General features: G+C 50.9%; 1 protein-coding gene across 2 annotated transcripts; it reads right to left on the reverse strand.

Moving 5' to 3' along the window:
- Window positions 1-1650: 1650 nt before the first annotated feature.
- On the reverse strand, window positions 1651-19459 carry LOC140204908 (peroxisomal membrane protein PMP34-like). 2 transcript variants are annotated; one of them, XM_072271843.1, is made up of 9 exons: window positions 19294-19459; window positions 16174-16234; window positions 12932-12998; window positions 10514-10665; window positions 9108-9224; window positions 7671-7816; window positions 6133-6228; window positions 5241-5323; window positions 1651-2002 (listed from the first exon to the last, which is right to left on the reverse strand). In XM_072271843.1, exons 1-9 carry the CDS (start codon window positions 19435-19437, stop codon window positions 1855-1857), a joined length of 1014 nt encoding a protein of 337 aa, XP_072127944.1. In that variant the 5' UTR covers window positions 19438-19459; the 3' UTR covers window positions 1651-1854. The 2 variants fall into 2 exon arrangements, with proteins under 2 accessions (XP_072127944.1, XP_072127943.1); XM_072271842.1 differs by lacking the exon at window positions 5241-5323.
- Window positions 19460-20455: the final 996 nt, after the last annotated feature.

The following is a 20455-nucleotide window of genomic DNA, read 5'->3' on the forward strand; positions in this document are numbered from 1 at the left end:
TTACAAATACAGTGCTGTGCAAAAGTCTCAGGTGCCCTAGCTTTCTATATGTATCTAAGATTTTTGCACAGTACTGTATGTTTGTAAGTTTCTAAGCAACATGGTAGTTCAGAGCAGCGAGCATCAGCCTGCAATGTGGCTGGAAGGGTGCACCCTGTCCCTTTAAACTGGGACGGTCCCAGCTCCAGCCTTTTCCTGAGGATTGCCAGTGCAAGGCGCCGTTAGAGTGCGCAGCTGGCCCCAGAGGGTGCAGTCCACGGTGGGATATCGAACGGTGGTGCAGTTAACGATAATCCGCAGACCGGTCCGAGCTCTGCATCAAGTGGTGTGAACGTTACCGGGCCCGGATGCTGCAACTCCTCCAACTGAGCTCCAGGCTCTGGTCTAACTGTGAGAACTTGCAAGGTTGCTGCGGAAGCCAGGTGTCTGCATGTCAACAGGACACTGTTACACTGAGAGGCAGTCACGCTCTCCTGTCACCCTCACACCAGAAACACCCCCCATTCTGTAACTTACACACTAGAGGGCACGAGTTTAAGGTGAGAGGTTTAGTAGAAACTAGAGGGGAACTTTATTTATTTCCAGAGACACAGGACGCTGCAGGTGGTGGGACCTGAAGTAACACGAGAAGGTGCCAGCAGAGGTTGCCAGCCCGGGGTCCACGGACTCCTTGGTATAAAAAAGTTTGGGAAACCCTGGCTAAGAGGAACTCAGTGGGCCAGGCAGGAAACAGACAGCTTACGTTTAGGGTAAAGACCTTTACCGCTTCACACTTATCGGTCTGTATACGCAAAGAGATGCCAGTGGAAATGGTTGAGGCAGGTACATAGCCGATATTTAATTGGACAGGTGAATAGACAGAAATTCCTTCAGAGCTGGGGGCTAAAACTTTTTACGCCAGGGACCAATACCATTAATCAGGGGTTCTGCCGACCCCAGATTGGGAACCCTGTGTTAGGTAGATATGGTCCAAATGAGATAGACTTGGATCATTTGGGTCAAAGGGGCTGTTTCTCTGCTGTATGACCCGGTTAGAGAGATTCACAACCCCACTTTATTGTTACCTTACACTAATGATGCCTCTACATCTACATTCTGAACAAAAGCCTGGCTGACTTGAATCACAGGAAGTTTACGACGGCAGGTCACATGAAGAACGCAGATGGCAAATGGGCCGAAGGGCCTGTATTTGTGCTGTAGCTCAGCCTCTGGAGGGGAGCAGGCTGGCGAGGCCAGATCAATACACAGAAAATGCTGGAGGGCCTTCAGCGGGTTGGGGAGCACCTACGGAGAGGAATAAAGAGTCAACGTTTCGGGCCGAGACCCTTCATGAAAACGTGGGGTCTCGGCCCAAAAGGCCAACTGTTTATCCTTCTCCACAGACACTGCCTGACCTGCTGAGCTCCTGACCAGTTTCTACGTGTTGCTTTCGATTTCAGGCACCTGCAGCATCTCTTGTCGTTGCTGAGGGGCAAGATGTCCAGCTCCTGCTGACGACCTTCCTGTCCATCCCTCGGGCAGCAGGCAGCCAGCTCCCAAATTACCCTGAGCGAGGGAGCTGCCATTCCCGGCGAAGGGGACCAGTAACTTCATTCACCACAAAGGAACTCACACACAGGCCAGGCAGCGAGGAGGCTGGAGAGGCACCGGAACCGAAAGTTAATTTTAATAAAACACCAACATGTTTGACCTCAACCAAAGGTAGCTCCCTGTCAAAGTGGGTCGTCCGTGAACCCGACGGGTTTACCCTTCAGTTTTCCTCTCATGCGACACGCGGCCTCGCTTCTGCAGCGCTCCTCCGGCGAGGGCGAGAGGGGGAGACGGACAGTGTTCCTGAGGTAGCTCTTTCGCTCGCTAGTTTTTCACACGAGGGGTCACTCCCATGATTCGGAAAATGAAGCCTGCGATCTTCTCGTAGACCAGGAACATCAGGGCAGAGGTCAGGACTGTCTGCAGCAGCTTGGCCTCCAGGCCCTTGTAGAGACCCCAGAAACCCTGTCTCCTGCGGAGATGGAAGAGGCAGGTTACGGGTGGTTGGAAAGTCACAGTGCTCGCAACACAAACTCTGAGCAGAGGGGGAAGGCCAGGCGGTTTCTGAGAATGGGAACTGGGGGCCAAGCATTTCTACTGGGCACTGCTAACTTTACCCAAGTTCACTGACAATTTCCTTCACACGCTGCAACATCCTTGCTCCTAATCCTCAAGAGCATTAATCTCTACCCATTCTTCTGACCAGTTCTCCGAACTCGTCCCTAACCATCCGGTTCAAAGGGGAACCCTTCAACAGTGCAGGGATGAGTGAGGAGTGCTATTCCAGGTCCGTGTTTTACCAGCTCCCCTCAGTGGGAGCAGAAACCACAGAGGGGAACAGGTAAAACTCGGAGCTGGAATCAACCCCAGGCGGACTGGGGCAAGGGCAGACAAAATATGTTGCACAAGATTGCTGGGAAGGGGGCTGGGGTGAAATATTTGACAGAAGGACCAGGTTACACAACATAGACTCCTCAGGGAGTGGGTCAGAGACTGCGAGTGTGGCTGCACAAGTCCAGGACGCTGCTAAAGAGGCACACGGTTTATTAACAGAGGAACAGAATGCATGATGCTGGCAACTGGGATTAGTGTAGATGGGCTTGAAGCACCAATGTGATAGGCTGAACGGCCTATTCCAGGGCTGTACAACTCCAACTCCGAGAGCACGGAAGTTACGCAAAGTCTGCCTCTCGGTTCCAGCGACTCGGGTTCAATCTGTCGCTGTCTACGTGGACTTTGCACATTCTCCCCGCGAGTGCGCAAGTTTCCCCCAGGAGCTCGGGATTCTTCCCAAATCCCAAAGGCCTGAAGCAAAGTACTCCTGATTACAGAAGCCGGTCAGAGGCTGGGGATCCCGTGGTGAATGAAACACAAGAACATAAGGAATAGGAGCAGGAGTCGGCCATCTGGCCTGTCGAGCCTGCTCCGCCATTCAATAAGATCATGGCTGATCTGACCATGGACTCATCTCCACCTACCTGCCTTTCCCCCTAACCCTTAATTCTCCTACTGTGCAAAAATCTATCCAACCTTGTCTTAAATATACTTATTGAGGTAGCCTCCACTGTTTCATCGGGCAGAGAATTCCACAGATTCACCAGTCTCTGGGAAAAGCAGTTCCTCCTCATCTCTGTCCTAAATCTACTCCCCCGACTCTTGAGGCTACGTCCCCTAGTTCCAGTCTCACCTAACCCCCACCCCAACTTCCCCAGGCCCTGCAACCATCTGCAGGGAACCAGCTGGTAGTGTGAGGGAACGGGGGTGGTGCACTTCTGATGTGGGTGAGCAGGGAGAGAAGCACGGGAGAGCGGACAGCCACAAGAGAGCAGGAAAGGGGAACGTCTGGGCGGATGGGATTGATGAATTTTTCCCCCACAGCATACACTTGAGGGGCCAAATGGCCTCCTCATACGGAGTCGTGCGGCTGCTTTCGACCACCGAGTCCGTGCGACTACCATTCTCCCCACTCTCCCCCGATGCCCCCACTCACACACATGGGCAGTTGGTGGGGCGAGGGGAACGTGCGCTGCCCTCACCGAAGTGGAGCCTATTCACACTGCCAGATGGTTGAAGGGCCCTGGGGAGAGTGGGGTCATTCATTACAGGACCCCCAGCTCCTGTACCCACAGCATCTGCGCGGCAGTGCCAGTTGAGTTTCTGGTCGATGCCCGCCACCCCAGGGTGCAGGTGGTGAGGAGCGTGGCAGTGGTAATATCACTGGGCACAGGGCGGTGGTAGACCCTCTCTCGTTGGGGGTGGGAGCTCCCCAGCATCTTGAGCCATGACGTTACCTTTCACCTCCTCAGCCCGTGCCCGAACACCATCCAGGGCTGCTTCCCTTGCAGAGGGGTTGTGAACGGGACCGAACTTTCCTCTGTCGTCCCTTCTGGCCTCGTGATAGAAGATGGGTCATCGGTGAGGGAGCTGAGGACAGCTGGGCTGAGGGTCACCCTGAGGCTGAGAAGATTGACTAACAATCACATCCACCTTTCTTCCCCTCTGGGTGGGGCTCCGACTACTGCCACTGACGCCCACCAACCAGATTTACGAGGGCACTCAGCCGAGAACAGCCCTTCTCCCCTCGGTCCTTTGGACCAAGTTTGGGGCCGAATGGCCTACCCCCGTCCCGTTGTGGACTCCAGAACAAGGGTAATGGGCTGTGGCAGCTCACTGCAGAATAACTACTGCTGGCTGGCGTTGTCCGTGACACAGCCTGACACTCCGCTCATGAATCGAGGGCGGACAGTTGGCCAGTCAATAGATGCCCTATTTTCTACGAACTGGGCATTTCTCAGTCTGTGAGGTAGTTGCCGGCACTGTTCGTTCACCAACAGATTGTCGAGAAGTGTAGCCAGTTCTCAGGGGAGCTTTTCAGTACAGCGGCTGGGGTGTTGGATACCACAGACTTTACAGCCCCGGGTCTCTCTAATCACACAGAGTGAATCCGATCGGCTGGAGACGGCCGGTGTGATGGTGGCATGTCAGGAGGAGGAGGGAAGAGAGGGACCTTCCACTCACCACACCTGGGTCATCACGGCCATGAACGCTCCAGCCCCCACAGGCTGACCCACCCCACTTCCCCACCCACCCAATGCTAGGAGCCCCCTTCTCCCATTAGCTAGTCAGTTTTCCACGTGCAGGGGAGATGTCACCGCCAGAACCGTGGGGTCATCACTGCAGCAAAGGAGGCTATTCGGCCCTCCGAATCCGTTCCAGCCCCTGCTGCACCACCGGCCCCCGAGCCCTCTCCGAGACCCCTCCGTTTCCCTCTCCAAAGCCCGCACTGACTTTTGTTTTCACCCCAGCGGGCTGCACAGCACAGTATCTACTGCCAGCAAGGGAGCCATTTGGCCCATTGAGTCCAGACTAGCTACGTGCAAAATGACTCCGGACGGCCCAGTCCCCCATTGCTCCCGAAAATGAGGGAGATCATTCCCCTCAGCCCCCTGCCTGGACAACAGAGAGAGGAAGACAATTACCAAGGGCTGGGCAGACCAACCATGAACATACTGAAGGGCAGGAAGATCGCGAGGGGCCAAATGGCCCACCCTTGTCCTGTTGCGCACTCACGAGAGGATGTGTGGCTTTAACAGAGGAAGAACTGGAACGGGAGGGGCAGGTGTGCTGAGCTACGGGGACGGATTAAATGGGCCAGCATTAGATGGACCGAGTGGCTTCCTGCACGAGGCCTGGCCAGGGGCAGTACTCACTTCACCCTCTGACTCAAGAGGTAGATGATGCTTCGGAGACTTCCCAGGATCCCTCTCCCTCGCGCCATCTTCCGCTGGCTGAACTGAGCAGAGAGAACAGGCCCATTAACACAGAGCTAGGCCGGGGCCCCCGGGTTAATCCCTCCACCGTCTGACACTCCAGAGAAAACAACCCAACTTTGTCCAGCCTCTCATGATAACACTAAACCAGACAGCATCCTGGTAAACCTCTTCTTCACCCTTTCCAAAGCCTCAATGTCCTTCCTATTGTGGGTCGACCAGAAATGTACTCAGAACTCCAGATGTGGCCTAACCAGATGTTTATGAAGTTGCAACATAACCTCCTGACTCCTTTCCTACACAGCCCATAACCCTCCATTTTTCTTACATCCACGTGCCTAAGAGTCTCTTGTGTCCCTATTGTATCTCCTCTGCCAACACCCACACCCCCACCACAGTGCAAGCCAGGCCCACTTGCCATTGTGTACATCGCCCCTAATTTCCTCCACCCATTTTAAACAGACGCCCTCTGGTGTTGACCGTTGTCATGCTGGGGAGGGGGGTAAACACTGGCTCTCTACTTTGTTAACATCTCTCATTATCCTGTACTCCTCGATCAAGTCAACTTTCACGCCCTGTCGAGGTTCTGTGAAATCCTGGACTTGGTTGACGTACACACCGGACCGAGGAGGGACCCAGGAAGAGGTGGGAGTTGGACGTGCGGCCATCGGAGATGGAGGGCTGAGCTCAGGGTGCATGTCCCGCGAACCGGGCCGGGAATCCTGCAGACCAGAGGCTGCGGGGTGCGTTGCACAGGGAGCTGGGAGGCGTGAAGTGAACCCCAGCCGTTCCTACCGTCAGGCAGCCCCCGAGCTAACCTTGACCAACTTACCCGAAGTAAAGACTGCACAGTCTGTAGCGGGTACGTTAACGTGGTGGCAATCGCCTTGGCAATGGCTCCGATAATGAAGACCTCAAGAGAGAGTAGCTGGGGGAAACAAGAGAAGCTTCTGGAAAACACGGCCCAAACCATCTGCGGTGTCCCAGGGCTCTCACAAATCTCTGGACCCCCCAAGATCCGCCCCCTGTACCCAGGACACTCTCTGACCTCTGAGTTTTAACAGTTGACCCCTAAACCTTGACCTCTGGGGCCCAGACCCCCCCCCCGCACCAATCCCAGGGCTCTCACAGACCCCAGGTTGTAGCAGGGTTCTGAGCTCTGATCCAGCAGCCTCCATTGGAACCAGGCACCCCGAGGGGGTCCAATGGGAGTCAAGATCAATTTCACCCCCATTCACCTTTGCACAGGACCTCTGGAATTCCACATTCCTGGAGTACATGAACCACAGAGAACAGCAATTGGGACCAACCCCACTCCCCCTGACTAACTCCTTCCCCCTAGCAGGACTCTACCCTCTTCCACCATAAGTTCAATCTTCACCCCCACCCCTTTCTCCCAGAACGAACCACCTCCTCCCTCCCCAACCCTCTCTCCCCTTCTCCCACACCCAACTTCTCCATTCCCTTCCTCAGGACTAACCCCTTCCCCCTAGCAGGACTCTATTCGATCTTCCCCCCTTCTCCCAGAACCAATCAGGTCCCCCCTCCCTCTGCAACCCTCTCCCAGCTTCTCCCAGAACCTATCACATCCTCCCTCCCTCCCCAACCCTCTCTCAGAACCAATCACGTCCTCCCTCCCCCCCGACCTTCTCCCACCTTCTCCCAGAACCAATTACGTCCTCCCTCCCTCCCCAACCCTCTCCCACCTTCTCCCAGAACTAATCACGTCCTCCCTCTCTAACCCTCTCCCACCTTCTCCCAGAACCAATCACGTCCTCCCTCCTTCCCCAACCCTCTCCCAGCTTCTCCCAGAACCTATCACATCCTCCCTCCCTCCCCAACCCTCTCTCAGAACCAATCACGTCCTCCCTCCCTAACCCTCTCCCACCTTCTCCCAGAACCAATCACGTCCTCCCTCCTTCCCCAACCCTCTCCCAGCTTCTCCCAGAACCAATCACATCCTCCCTCCCTCCCCAACCCTCTCTCAGAACCAATCACGTCCTCCCTCCCTAACCCTCTCCCACCTTCTCCCAGAACCAATCACGTCCTCTCTCCCTCCCCAACCCTCTCCCAACTTCTCCCAGAACCAATCACGTCCTCTCTCCCTCCCCAACCCTCTCCCAGCTTCTCCCAGAACCAATCACATCCTCCCTCCCTCCCCAACCCTCTCCCAGCTTCTCCCAGAACCAATCACGTCCTCCCTCCCCTCCACAACCCTCTCCCCTCTTCTCCCACGCCCAACAAACCTTCCATTCCCTCCCTCAGGACCCCCTCCCTCACCGCAGGTCTAAGTCCCCACCACCCAAGGCCAAGCCCCCCCCATTCCTCTTCCAGAGTCTGATCCAACACCCCCCCCCCGCCTCCCCATACCTCAGTCTGCCCCTTCATCAGCTGTCGCTTCAGGCCCTCGTAGAACATGAACTGGATGGCGGGGTTGAAGACAAGCAGGAGGGAGGGGATAGTGCTGCTCCACAGCGCCAGCACCCCCTCCGTCTGCACGATCTGCGTCACCGCATCTGTAACACAGCCCGTACGTCGTGAAATGCGCGATCTTAGCAGCAGCAGTACAATGCAATGCATGATAACATAGAAACAATAAATAAATATGTACATCAGGCTTCTGTACCTCCTTCCTGACGGTAGCAATGGGAACAAGGCATGTTCTGGGTGGTGGGGGTTCTTAATGATGGACACTGCCCTCCTGAGGCACTGCTCCTTGAAGATGTCTCGGATACTACAGAGGCTTGTGCTCAAAATGGAGCTGACTAATTTTACAAGTTTCTGCAGTTACAGCTTTTGAGTCGAGGACAGCCGTGGGCTGGGGTCACAGGTCAGGGGCCCAGATGCCACCCTGAACTCTGAGGCAGGTGTTCCGGACCCTTTACACCCAGGAGCGGGTGGGGTCTTGGGACCAGGCCTGGACTGTAAACAGAATCCACGGTCCCCCTTCCCCCTTCAGTGCTGCGACCCTCGGGGGTGGGACAGGACTGACCTCTGACCTGAGTCGCAGACAAGCTACCAGCTGAGACACCCAAGGTCGCAGCTGGGAGACTAGTCACAGCTGGATATAATATAAAAAACTATACCAAAAGTTTGTTTTTTTTACAAGTATCTAAAGTATGAGAGAGGCGGGGTGGATATTGGACTGGTGGAAAATGACAATAAGACACAAAAGCAGAATTAGACCACTTGGCCCATTGAGTTTGCTCTGACATCCCATCATGGGGGATTCATTATCCCTCTCAACCCTATTCTCCTGCCTTCTCCCCGTAACCTTTGACCATCCTAATTAATCAACAACCCATCAATCTCTGCCTACCCAATGACTTAGCCCATGCAGCCTCCTGTGGCAATGAATTTCACAGATTCACGACCGTCAGGCTAAAGAAGTTTTCTGTGTTCTAAAGGGACGTCCTGAATTCCCCTAGCAGGATGGTTCAGTGACTTCTGAAACACCTTTGGGGTGTTAGGGCTGTGGTAAAATGATAGTGCTTGCAAAAGGTAGGTCATTAAGGAATGGACTCGGCAAGACAGTGCCCAGAACACCAGGAACAGGCTCCCAGCAATGTTGGCTCACAGCCTCCACCTAGTGGCCATACAGAGCTCCAGCAGGGGCCAGCTTCTGGCTGATCTTCAAAGATTCAAAGTGCATTTATTATCGAAGTAGGTACAGCCCCGAGGTTCGTCACCCCCACAGACAGCCACGAAACAGAGAAAGCCAGAGGGAGTTAACTCACTGCACACCTAGGCCGGCACTGACTGGTTCCGGGTGCCGTTAGAAACCGTGCTGCGCTCCGAGATACGTACCCAGCATGCCTTTGTAGTTGGTTTGCTGGATGTCCTCATTGCGGAATGCCGCTCCCTGCATCTTGAGCCGGGTATTGACCACCCAGAGCGGAGTGGTGACCAGCACGTTGACCACCCCTGGAACAGAAGGTAGTGGCATGAGCTGTCCGCAGAGGCTACCGGCACAGCAAAGTCCCGACACCCCAAAGGACTGAGGGTCTGAGGGGAGAGGGTGGCTGGAGGGATCATGCAGTGCAGAACAGGCCCTTCAGCCCATTGAGTCTGTGAGGACCATCCACACTAATCCCACATCCCCATCAACTCCTCCCACATTCCCATCACTCACCCATAAGCTGGGGCCAACTTGCAAGGTCGAGTTAACTCACCAACCTGCAGTCCATGGGTGGAAACCCACATGGTCACAGGGGAACTTACAAACTCCACACAGACAGCCCCAGAAGTTGGGTCTGAACCCCACACTGCATTGGTAGCCATGGCAACTTCTCCAGGTACCCAAAATACCTGCCTCACAGGTGGAAGACAGCTAATTATCCAGGTCATTAGCGTGTTTTTTTTGGGGGAGGGTTGGACATATAGCAAAATATTAACTACTTATTTCAGCAACTAACATCAGCCACCAATCTTCAGGTTTGAATATGGACTGTAGACTAAATTTAAAATGCAGCTCTGGACAATGGGCTCCAAACAGCCGTGAACCACAATTAATGGCAAAACCAGATAGTGTTGATTTAACATTCGTTTGGGTGTCTATAGAGAAGGTGCAAAGGAGGTTTGAAATTTATATGCAATTCAAAGGGAGCATTGTATTCCTTTGATCTTTAGCATACAAAATGTCACGCAACATTGGGTCAAGCTGGCCTCTTCCTCCGAGAGGGTCTCAATATGATGTCTGCTGTGACTCGTTTTGTCGAATAAAAGGCGACTTCATATCTACCAGCTATGTCTCTGCGGTGACTTTCTTCACATTACAACACAAGGGAATGGTGGAACAGGCTCGGTAGAGGGGCTAATGGCTTCCTGATGGATTGAGATGAGAGACCTCAGGGAGCGGGTTGGTGGGAAGATACAACAGCTTTATCACAGCTGGTCTGGGTTTTGAGGCCCTTTTGGAGGAAGGGGCTTGCTCGACCCAATATTACATGACATTTTATATGCTAAAGATCAAAGGACTACAATATATCTACAATGTTTTCTCTGAATTACATACGACTTTCACACTTCCGTCTTTGCACCCGCACTCCAGACACCCAACTAAGTGTTGAAGTTGGGTAGAGGGTTTCTGGTACAAGGAGGATTGGAGATGATTAACAATGGAGGGAGTGACGGTGAGGTTTGGTTTCAGAGTGCCAGAGAGGGGAGCAGGTTCCATTGTGATGCACGGACACTGAACGGGACCACCTACCCACCAGAAATAAAGCCCATGACGAGGTCCTTGCTGTTGGAAGGGGGCTGGCCTTTCACCCAGGTCTCCTTCAGGGCGTTGAAGGTGTAGAAGTAGACAAAGTTTGAACAGCAGAGGCTGGAGATGACGGAGAACCAGCCGCGGTACACCGCCGTCCTGCGGAGGCAGAGGTGGAGGTCAGTCACTTCAGAGGCTGGGTGGTGAGCGAGCGAGCGAGAGGTGGCAGATCCCTCGACCCTCAGCGGGGTCCACCTTCACTAAGTCACTCTCACGTCTCCTTTACTCCGAGTCCGCACTGGGAGCCCTTTGCGTTCCTGCGAACCTCCCCGCGTCACTCCTCCTGCCGCTGTCTGCCTCAATTTATCATCCACCCGCCATCATCTCCCAAATCCACCCCCTTTCTCTACCTTCGAAGACAGACACAGAGTCCGGGAGTGCGGGTCTGGCTTCATCTTTACCTGAAGTGAGGCACATGTATCACCTGGTAGTGTGATGACATACACAATTAATGAAATTTTACATAAAACCTGTAATTATCTGAAATATTAAATACACAACACTCCTCCCCGGGACAACCTGCCTGTCACTTTTCATCCCACCAGTCACCCCAGTCCTCTCTCCTCATTCTACTGGCCATCGACTCTCTCCACACTCAGTCCTGATGCAGGGTTTCGACCTGAAACCCTGGCAATTCCTCCGCCCACCCTCCCAACCGGCCCCAGCACCTGCGAGGCTTCAACAACCAACGCTTCCAACTCGAGAGCTGGGAGGTTTGTAGGTTCGAGTCCCGCTCCAGGGCCCTCGGGAGGGTACGTGCTGACATTCCCCACCCCTCAGAGAGGTGGGGACCAGCCGCCAGCTCTGGAGGGGAAAGAAGGAACGAGGCAGCCGCAGCACAAAGCAGGACCTGAAGGTGTGGGCCACTCGGCCCATCCGAGGCTGGTCAGCCAATAATAAATCATGGCTGATCTGCCAGTTAGTTTTCCCTAAGTGGAACCAGTTTCCACAGCAACACGGTCTACCATCCCAGTCGCTGGCCTCCCTCTCACTCTCCAGGGAAACTCATTCTTTCCTTGACAAGGAGACCAGTTGTACCGTTCTCTCACTCTGAGCTCACGAAGCCCAGTATATTGGGAACAAGACTCCTCCACGACCTCCCGTGGTGAAGACCAACGCACTGGTTACCCTGCCAGCCACTGTATCTGCTCTCCGACACTGGTGCAGAGACCCCCAGCCGCCGACTCTGGACAAATTCCACACTGCATCTCCGCACCCCTTTGTGGGTAAAGTGCTCTGGGACACACAAAAGTCAGAGACAGTGCTACAAGGCAAATCTTCGTTCTCATCTGCCCCTCCTGGTGAGACACGGCCTGGGAACGGGAGCCCCCGCCCGCTCCCTCTCTGGGAGAATCTAATCTCCTTCCCCCCACACCGCCCCTGTTGAATGGGCAGTACGCCTAGCGTCTGCCTCCACCTGCTCATCGGGCAGGAGGCCGCTCAGGGTGCGCGCACACACGATCCTCTGCTCACTCCATTTCATTTTCTCATTTTTAAATCTTTTTATTAATTATTATTGAAAAGCAACAACAAAAAACATTAAAATAATCAAGTCAATATATCAATATGTATAATAAGAGTCAAACTATTAACCAAGCTAAACAGTATATCAATAATAATAATAATAAAAAACAAAATGTTAAAGCTATTTTTTTGGGAAAAAGAAATAAGGAAAAAAGAGCCCCTACTAACTAGGGGTTTCGAATCCTGAGGAATCTATTCCCAGTTTATTGAAATTACTATATGAATTTGGAAAGTTTTCAGGATATAAATTAAACCTACATAAAAGTGAATTATTTCCTTTAAATGATTCTGCTTTTATATACTTTATACTTTATTGTTGCCAAACAATTGATACTGGAACGTACAATCATCACAGCGATATTTGATTCTGCGCTTCCCGCTCCCTTGATTATAAATTGATAGTAAATATTAAAAAATTAAATTATAAATCATAAATAGAAAACAGAAAGTAAGGTAGTGTAAGGTAAGTATATATGATGATATTCCTTTTAAAGTTACGGATTCTTTTAAATATTTAGGTATTATCATCACTAAAAATTATGGAGACCTTTATAGAGCTAATTTAGTTCCCTTAGTGGATTTTATGAAGCAATTATTTTCTAGGTGGAATCCTCTTACACTTTCGTTAGTTGGTCAAATTCATGCAGTTAAAATGATGATCTTACAAAAATTTTTATATGTATTTCAAAATATTCCTTTTTTTTAAACTAAGAAGTTTTTTGATCGGGTTGACTCTATTATTTCACCTTTTGTTTGGAATAATAAAAGACCAAGAATTGGAAAATGCCATTTACTAAAATTAAAAAAGGATGGAGGTCTTGCTCTGCTCACTCCTACTCACAGCCCTTCCTCCTTGATGATCTTGGCCAGGACGACGGGAGTCGACTTCGCTTTCATCTTCTCGTCCACTGTAATGAAGGAGAGCAGCGTCAGGGACGGGTACAAACCCACACTGGTACCCCTACCCACATTCCCTCCGAAGGGCGGAGGGAGATAACCCGCCCACATTCCCCTCTCCACCACCTCATCCCAGTGTGGGGTCGGTTGCCTAGCGACAGGCCATTCCGTCCCACCAGTTGGGTCTATGTTTATGTCTGCTCCCATCCTTCGTCCTCCAGCATTCTGAGCGTGTGTTGCTCAAGATTTCTAGCATCTGCAGAATCTCTGGCGGTTAAGAGTCTCTGTATAGTGCTGATGGAGACGGCTCAGCCGAATGAGCAAGTGGGGGGGGGGGGGGGCGGAAAAGTTACTGCGGCTGGCCTGCTCCTTGTGTCCACCCTCCCTCTCTCCTTCACATCTAACCTTCCTTGACAGCGCGCTTCCCCACAGCTTCTGACGGTGCCTCCCAGATCCTCACTTCCTCCTGCTCCCCCCGAGACGGACTTGTATCAAGCCATCCAGTGCTGAAAGGCGTCATAGCTCCCTGCACAGGCGGGGACACGACAACCCGGCAGGCACGCCAAACGGTGTTGAGGTGTTGTTGGGTGAGAGGGAGGTCAGAGTGCTCTCTCCGGTGACCAGGAATGGTTCCTGGGCAGTATACTAGGAAAGCAGCTCACCCCCGTTTCCCATCCATCCCACCAGTACCGCAGACACATTAACCGATTATTGTCACACCAAAGTTTGCGGGAGCCTGCAGTGAAGCTTGTCTGCTCTTACAGCGAGCACACTTCAGCATTACACTGTCAAGCCCCACACCACCAGGTTCAGTCACAGCTACTCCCCTTCCACTATCCAGCTCTTGAACTAACTAGCACAACCCTGATTACTACAGTCTAGCAACACCATGACCACTTTAATCACTTTGCACTAAAATGAATTTTGTTCTAATTGCACTGCTGTGCATTGCATCAACATAGGCCATTCCAAACATCGACATGTCAAGATATCACAAGGAAAAGCAATAACAGGGGAATGTTGACTCAGACCATGAGAGGCCTGCGTCGGGCATTTTCATGCCTTACAAGGCGCAGATTGGAAGTCTGTGTGGGGCGCCACTCCTCGCACAGACACCAGAGCAATGTGTGGTTAAGTGTCTTGCTCAAGGACACAAACATGCTGCCACAGCTGAGGCTCGAACCGGCGATCTTGAGATCACTAGACGAACGCCTTAACCACTTGGCCATGTGCCCAACAGTAAAAGAACTCAAAATTAAGTGTTACAGTTGTAGCGCAGAAAGCGAAGGGCCATGACAAGGTAGATTGTGAGGCTAAGAGTCTCTCTTATCGTGCTAGGGATCATTCATTAGTTTGCGCTCATTGTACTTTACTGATACTCTACATGTGCTTGTTGTTTAGTATGGGCTAGGATTGGGCCTCAAGCCGCAGGGTCGCCTGCGGTGGGGTGGGGGGGCGAGTTTTGAGACTCTTATTGCATGATTGTGTTATCATGTGTGCTTTGCGCTGCGTGTGACTGTCGGCACTGCGTTCTGCACCTTGACCCCGCAGTAAGGCTGTCTCGTTTGGCTGTATTCATGTATGGTTGTCTGGCAATTAAACTTGAATTACAGCAGTGGATTGAAGCGATCCTTCAACCTGTGATAAGCACTTTCAGGCTTTTGTGTCTTCTGCCCGACAGGAGAATACAGAAGAGAAGATGTCCAGGGTGGGTGGGATCTTTGATGATGCTGGCCGTTTTACTGAGGTAGTGAGAAGTGCAGACCGAGTCCATGGAGGGGAGGCCGGTTTCCACGATGTGCTGAGCTGTGTCCACAACCCTTTGTGGTTTCTTGTGGTCACATGCAGAGCAGTTACGATATGTCATTGATTATGAGGTGGCGTGGGAGCACAGTTACAGCAACAGCGACCCAGGTTCAATACCGCCACTGTCCACAAGGAGTTTGTTACGTTCTCCTTGTGACGACGTTTCCTCTGGGCGATCCTGTTTCCTCCCACATTCCAAAAACATACAGATTAATTGGATATCATCATCATTATGTGCTGTGTCGAATGACGTGGGTGATCACGGCCTTTAACCATGATTGTTCTTGACAAATTTACCTGCAGAAGTGGTTTGCCATCGCCTTCTTCTGGGCAGTGTCTTTACAAGATGGGTGATCCCAGCCATTATCAATACTCTTCAGAGATTGTCTGCCTGGCGTCAGTGGTTGCATAACCAGGACTTGTGATGTGCACCGGCTGCTCATACGACCATCCACCACCTGCTCCCATGGCTTCATGTGACCCTGATCCAGGGCTAAGCAGGTGCTACACCTTGCCCAAGGGTGACCTGCCAGCTAGCGGAGGGAAGGAGCACCTTACACCTCCTTTGGCAGAGACACTTCCCCACCTCACCACCCACATGGGTCACATGGGTGAAATTGGACAGCACAGGCTTGTTAGACCATAGGGTCTGTAACCGTGAGGTATACCCAGATTAAAAAGTAAATAATGTTGGCTGCCTTACCGAGGCAGCGAGAAGTGTAGGTGGAGTCTATGGTGGCGTAGGGCTGAAGGACCTGTTTCTGAGCTGCACTGTTTGACGTTCAACCAGTTCTCTGAGTTTGTGCAAGACATTACCGAATGCCTATCTTTCTTTAAACGGTAGTATACCTGTCCCTAATTGCAATATGAACATCCTGAGTCTTTCCTCCCTTGAGCCATGCAGTCTGTTCAATGTTTCCTTGTGATTAGAACGCCAGTCACGATGTGAAGCAGAAGTCTGCGTTTGCTGGAAATCAGAACAGAAGATGCTAGAAATGTTCAGCAGCATCTGTGCAGAGAGGAAGTCATAAACACGAGGAAGTCTGCAGATGCTGGAAACCCAGAGTAACACACACACAAAATACTCGAGGGACTCAGCAAGTCAGGTAGCATCTATGGAAATGAATAAACAGTTGATGATCTGGGCTGAGACCCTTCTCCAGGACTGAAGTTAAGCCAGTTCTGAGTTCAGGCCCAAAATTTCAACTGATTATTCATTCCCATAGATGCTGCCTGACCTGCTGAGTTCTTTCAGCATATTGTGTGTGTTGCTGTGGAGAGGGGAACAGGGTTAAATTTCAGTCCGTGTTGCAGTACCTCTGAGCACCTGAAGGGGGAGCACGGAGTGTGCGTGGAGGAAAACTGAAAACCAAATCTTACCTTGAAGCCTCAGACGCGCCGTGTCCAGCGGGTAAAATACAGTCATCGCGGTCAAACCCCCCTAGCGAGAAGAGAAGGACGGTGAGTGTAGGGGGGCCAGCATTGGAGGTGCACACGCCATGTCTCAACCCAGGAGCTCCATCTATGAAGGGGGCAAATATTCATGTGCTGATACCGAGGCACATCCCTCGTGTGGGGCAACTCCTCTTGCTTTGTGAAGTTTTACTACGGGTATGGGATCAAACAGCCTCTGGAATTCAGATTTAGCTTGAATCACTGCCTGTGATGGGCTCGAGGGCCACATTGGGGACCTGGACCTACCACACTAAAGGCATGGAGGGGTCTAGGGAGAGAACAGGAAAATGATTGTGGGACAGAGAACAGAGAATGGTACAGCACAGGATCAGGACCCCTAGCCCACCATGTTGTGCCAAACTAATTAAGCTAGTAATTAAACTAAACTAACCCTTTCTGACTATCCAATTGCTTTTGGTATGCTGGCCTTTATAAATCAGAGCATTGAGTATAGGAGTTGGGATGTAATGTTGAAATTGGACAAGGCATCGGTGAGGCCAGATTTGGAGTATTGGTCACCGAATTATAGGAAAGATGTCAACAAAATAGAGAGAGTACAGAGAAGATTTACTAGAATGTTACCTGGGTTTCATCACCTAAGTTACAGAGAAAGGTTAAACAAGTTGGGTCTTTATTCTTTCGAACGTAGAAGGTTGAGGGGGGACTTGATAGAAGTATTTATAATTATGAGGGGGATTGATAGAGTTGACGTGGATTGGCTTTTTCCATTGAGAATGGGGGAGATTCAAACAAGAGGACATGAGTTGAGAGTTAAAGGGCAAAAGTTTAGGGGTAACATCTTTACTCAGAGAGTGGTAGCTGTGTGGAACGAGCTTCCAGCAGAAGTGGTTGAGGCAGGTTCGATGTTGTCGTTTAAAGTTAAACTGGACAGCTATATGGACAGGAAAGGAATGTAGGGTTACGGGCTGAGTGCAGGTCGGTACGCCAGATCCGGCCTGCGAGCAAATATTGGGATACTATGCTTATCCGGCCCGTGAGTGAATTTTCCTTATTCTGAGTGTTTCACGCGACCACACTGATGGACATACATGGCATCTTGTTACACCGGCCCCAGGTTCCGTTTTGTTCCAAACCTAACACTGGTATATACGAATGACAGGAAGGCAGACTACTTTATTAATATGTATTAGATACTCTCCATGCACACGCAGGTTTTCAGATGGAATCTGTCAAATTTGTAAACAGAAACAGCGTCACTGTGCTTTAACAAGAAATCCACGCTAAATATCCAGATATACACATGTGCTACGATACTTGTTGAATAACTTGTGTTTCAAAATAAAAGCAAAGGAAAAAAAATGAATGCAAAACGCAGGAAGGTAGACACTGAGTGCCGAAATTTCCAAGACACTCGGACACTAGATTACTTCTTCATCGAGCAAGCTGGGAAACCAGTTTGTCTCATTTGCCCAGAAAATGTTGATGTGAAGAAGGTGGCAAATATCAGGCGACATTATGAAACCCGCCACAGTGGAAATTTTAACAAGTTTACTGGGCAAGCAAGGAAAGATGAAGTTGAGCGAATGAAGGCTAGTTTCGGAAAACAAACGTGCTTTTGCCAAGAAAAGCAGTGAAAATGAAGGAAAAACATCAGGATAGACAAGTCCCTGGGGTTGGACAGGATATATTCCTGGTGACTACGGAAAGCAAGAGAAGAGATTGCTGGTACCAAAGGATCAGAGGATGGCAAATATTGTTCCTTTGTTCAAGAAAAGTAATAAGGATAATCTCTGGAATTATAAACCAGTCTTACATCAGCCATGGGTAAACTGATGGAAGTGGTTCTTAAGGACAGGATTTATGAGCATTTGGAGAAGGTGGTCTGATTAGGGATAGTCTTCATGTCTCTGTGAGGGGCAGGTTGTGCCTCGTGGACCTGATGGACTTTTTCCCCAGGAACTGACAAAACAACTTGAAGGATCAGCATTCATGGATTTTAGTAAGGCATTTGACAAGGCTCCCCATGAAAGGCTCATACAGCAAGTCATGAGGCATGGGAGGATCCCAGGATTTGGAATTGTCTTGCTCACAGAAGGCAGAAGATGATAGAAGATGGATGTAATCTGTCTAGAGGTCAGTGATCAGTGGCATTCTGTGAGGATCTGCTCTGGAGCCCCACAACTTGGATGAGGAAGTGGAAGGGGAAGGAGGGATAATCAGGCTGCAGACAGCTAGTGGTGTCCTGACAGAGTTGGCCTTCATTAGTCAAGAACATGAGCTCATGTCGCAGCTCTATAAAACTCTGGCTAGAACACACTTGGAGTATTGGGTTCATTTCTGGTCACCTCATTATGGGAAGGATGTGGCCACTTCAGAGAAGGTGCAGAGGAGATTTACCTGGATTTCAGAATACATTTTATGAGGAAAGATTGAGCGAGCTAGGGGGACAGAGGATAGGAGGACTTTTGATAAGAGGAGTATAGACCATGGGAGACATAGAGTGGACAACCAACGCCTTCCCCATGAACGTTCTCCCAGGGCAGCAACGACTAATACTAGAGGACATCCTTCCAAGGTGAGTACGGCTAAGTTTAGGGCAGATGTCAGAGGTAGTTTTTCTGTTGTTATACAGAGTGTGGTGAGTTCCTGGAACGCACTGCCGGGGGCGGTGGCAGAGGTTAATACATTAGGGACAGTTGAGAGATTCTCAGAAGGCATACGGAGGGTTATGGGTTTTTTTTATTTCAAACTTTCATATTTCATACTTTATTCAAAAATAAAATTATATGCAATAAACCATTCAATAACTTTCCATCCTTTACATACGTTTCCAAACTGAGGGTTATGGGTTGCGTAAGAGGAAAGAGATCGTAGAACAGGTCACAACGAAGCACCCGTACTGTTCTACGTTCTACACCACTTCAACACATTACTGCCTTTCTCCACGAATATTTATCTGTCGCTTACGTTCACAAAACATTCACCCCCCGTCTAACTCACGCCAGGCTGGTGGCGAAGGAGATCGGGATGGATTAAAGGGGAAGGAAGGGGCGGGCATTTGTTCCAGGGACCCGGCGAACTTACCGTAGCCCCAGCCACGGCGTGCACCAAGCTCTCGTAATTTAGGACGTGGGCCACCGGTAGCCCGGTGCCCTCTCGCATCTTCTCGCCCATCAGCCGGTAACACTCCCCGGAACCTCTCCACCAGCACCCAGCTGGAGACTGCATGCATCAACACTGCCTAATTGGCCGCGCCCCGAAATTGCTACACAAGCCTTCGCTTCCAATTGGCTAAGGAACTAAGCCACGCCCCTACCCGTGGGACAGTCAGCGAATTCTATTTCCGAGTGCCTATAATTGGTCAACCAAACGTCACTCAATGGTCTGACGGGAGAGGTGAGAGGGGAGAGTTCATTTATCTCGATTCTTATTGCATCCTACTGAAACACGTTCGGCGCATTGAGTCTGTGTCAGCTTTTTGAACAATCACATCAGTCCGATTCTCCTGTAACCTCTCCCGCAGCCCCAACAACTCCTCATATATATATATATTTCACAGCAACCCGCAAGTCTTTGGGAAGGTGCGAGGAAACGGGAGCACCCGGGATTAGAGGTGAACGCGCAAATTCCACACGGACGGCACCGGAGGTCGAGATCAAATCGGCAGCGGCTCTACCTCCTGTGCAAGAAAGTAGCTGGAGACTGACCCGCCTCCAGCATCTAGTTTTGTTCCTGCAGATTCCAAAGGTCAAAATAAATTTATTATCAAAGGGTGTATATGCCACCATGTACTATCCTGAGATTTGTTTGCTTTAGGTCGTATCCAGCAAATCTAAGAGCCATAATAGAATCATGCCCAATAGGATGGACAAGCAGGCAGTGTGCAAAAGACAACAAACAGCAAATACGAAAGGAAAGAAAGCAGTAAGTAAATATTGAGAAATTGACATTAAGAGTCCTTGAATGTGAGTACATAGTTGTAGGAACAGTTCAGTGATGGGCAAGTGAAGTTATCCCACAGGTTCAAGTGCCTAATGATTACAGCATCTGCAATCTCGGGTGTTGTCGACGTTTTAGCCTGCACAGGCAGAAGGGCTGTGAGGTCCACAAATACCGCTATCTTCGGTGACAGCAGCATGCTTGTGATATTACATGAGGAGGGAGAGGAAGTATCCGTTTCGATGTAATCAGCCGGTGAAAGGCAACCCGATGCAGCCTTCGCTACGCAGGGATACCCAGATGGATA

The sequence above is a fragment of the Mobula birostris genome, chromosome 11, assembly GCF_030028105.1.
Source record: "Mobula birostris isolate sMobBir1 chromosome 11, sMobBir1.hap1, whole genome shotgun sequence".
In the NCBI taxonomy this organism is placed as follows: Eukaryota; Metazoa; Chordata; class Chondrichthyes; order Myliobatiformes; family Myliobatidae; genus Mobula; species Mobula birostris.

Bases quoted from the DNA above. Each gene is read 5' to 3' on its own strand.
- LOC140204908 (XM_072271842.1), bottom strand. From the start codon at position 19,437: ATGCAGTCTCCAGCTGGGTGCTGGTGGAGAGGTTCCGGGGAGTGTTAC. The intron at 16,235-19,293 runs GTAAGTTCGCCG...TCTTCTCGCTAG, and splicing joins ACGCCGTGGCTGGGGCTACG to GGGGGTTTGACCGCGATGAC. The intron at 12,999-16,173 runs GTAAGATTTGGT...CCTTCATTACAG, and splicing joins GGCGCGTCTGAGGCTTCAAG to TGGACGAGAAGATGAAAGCG.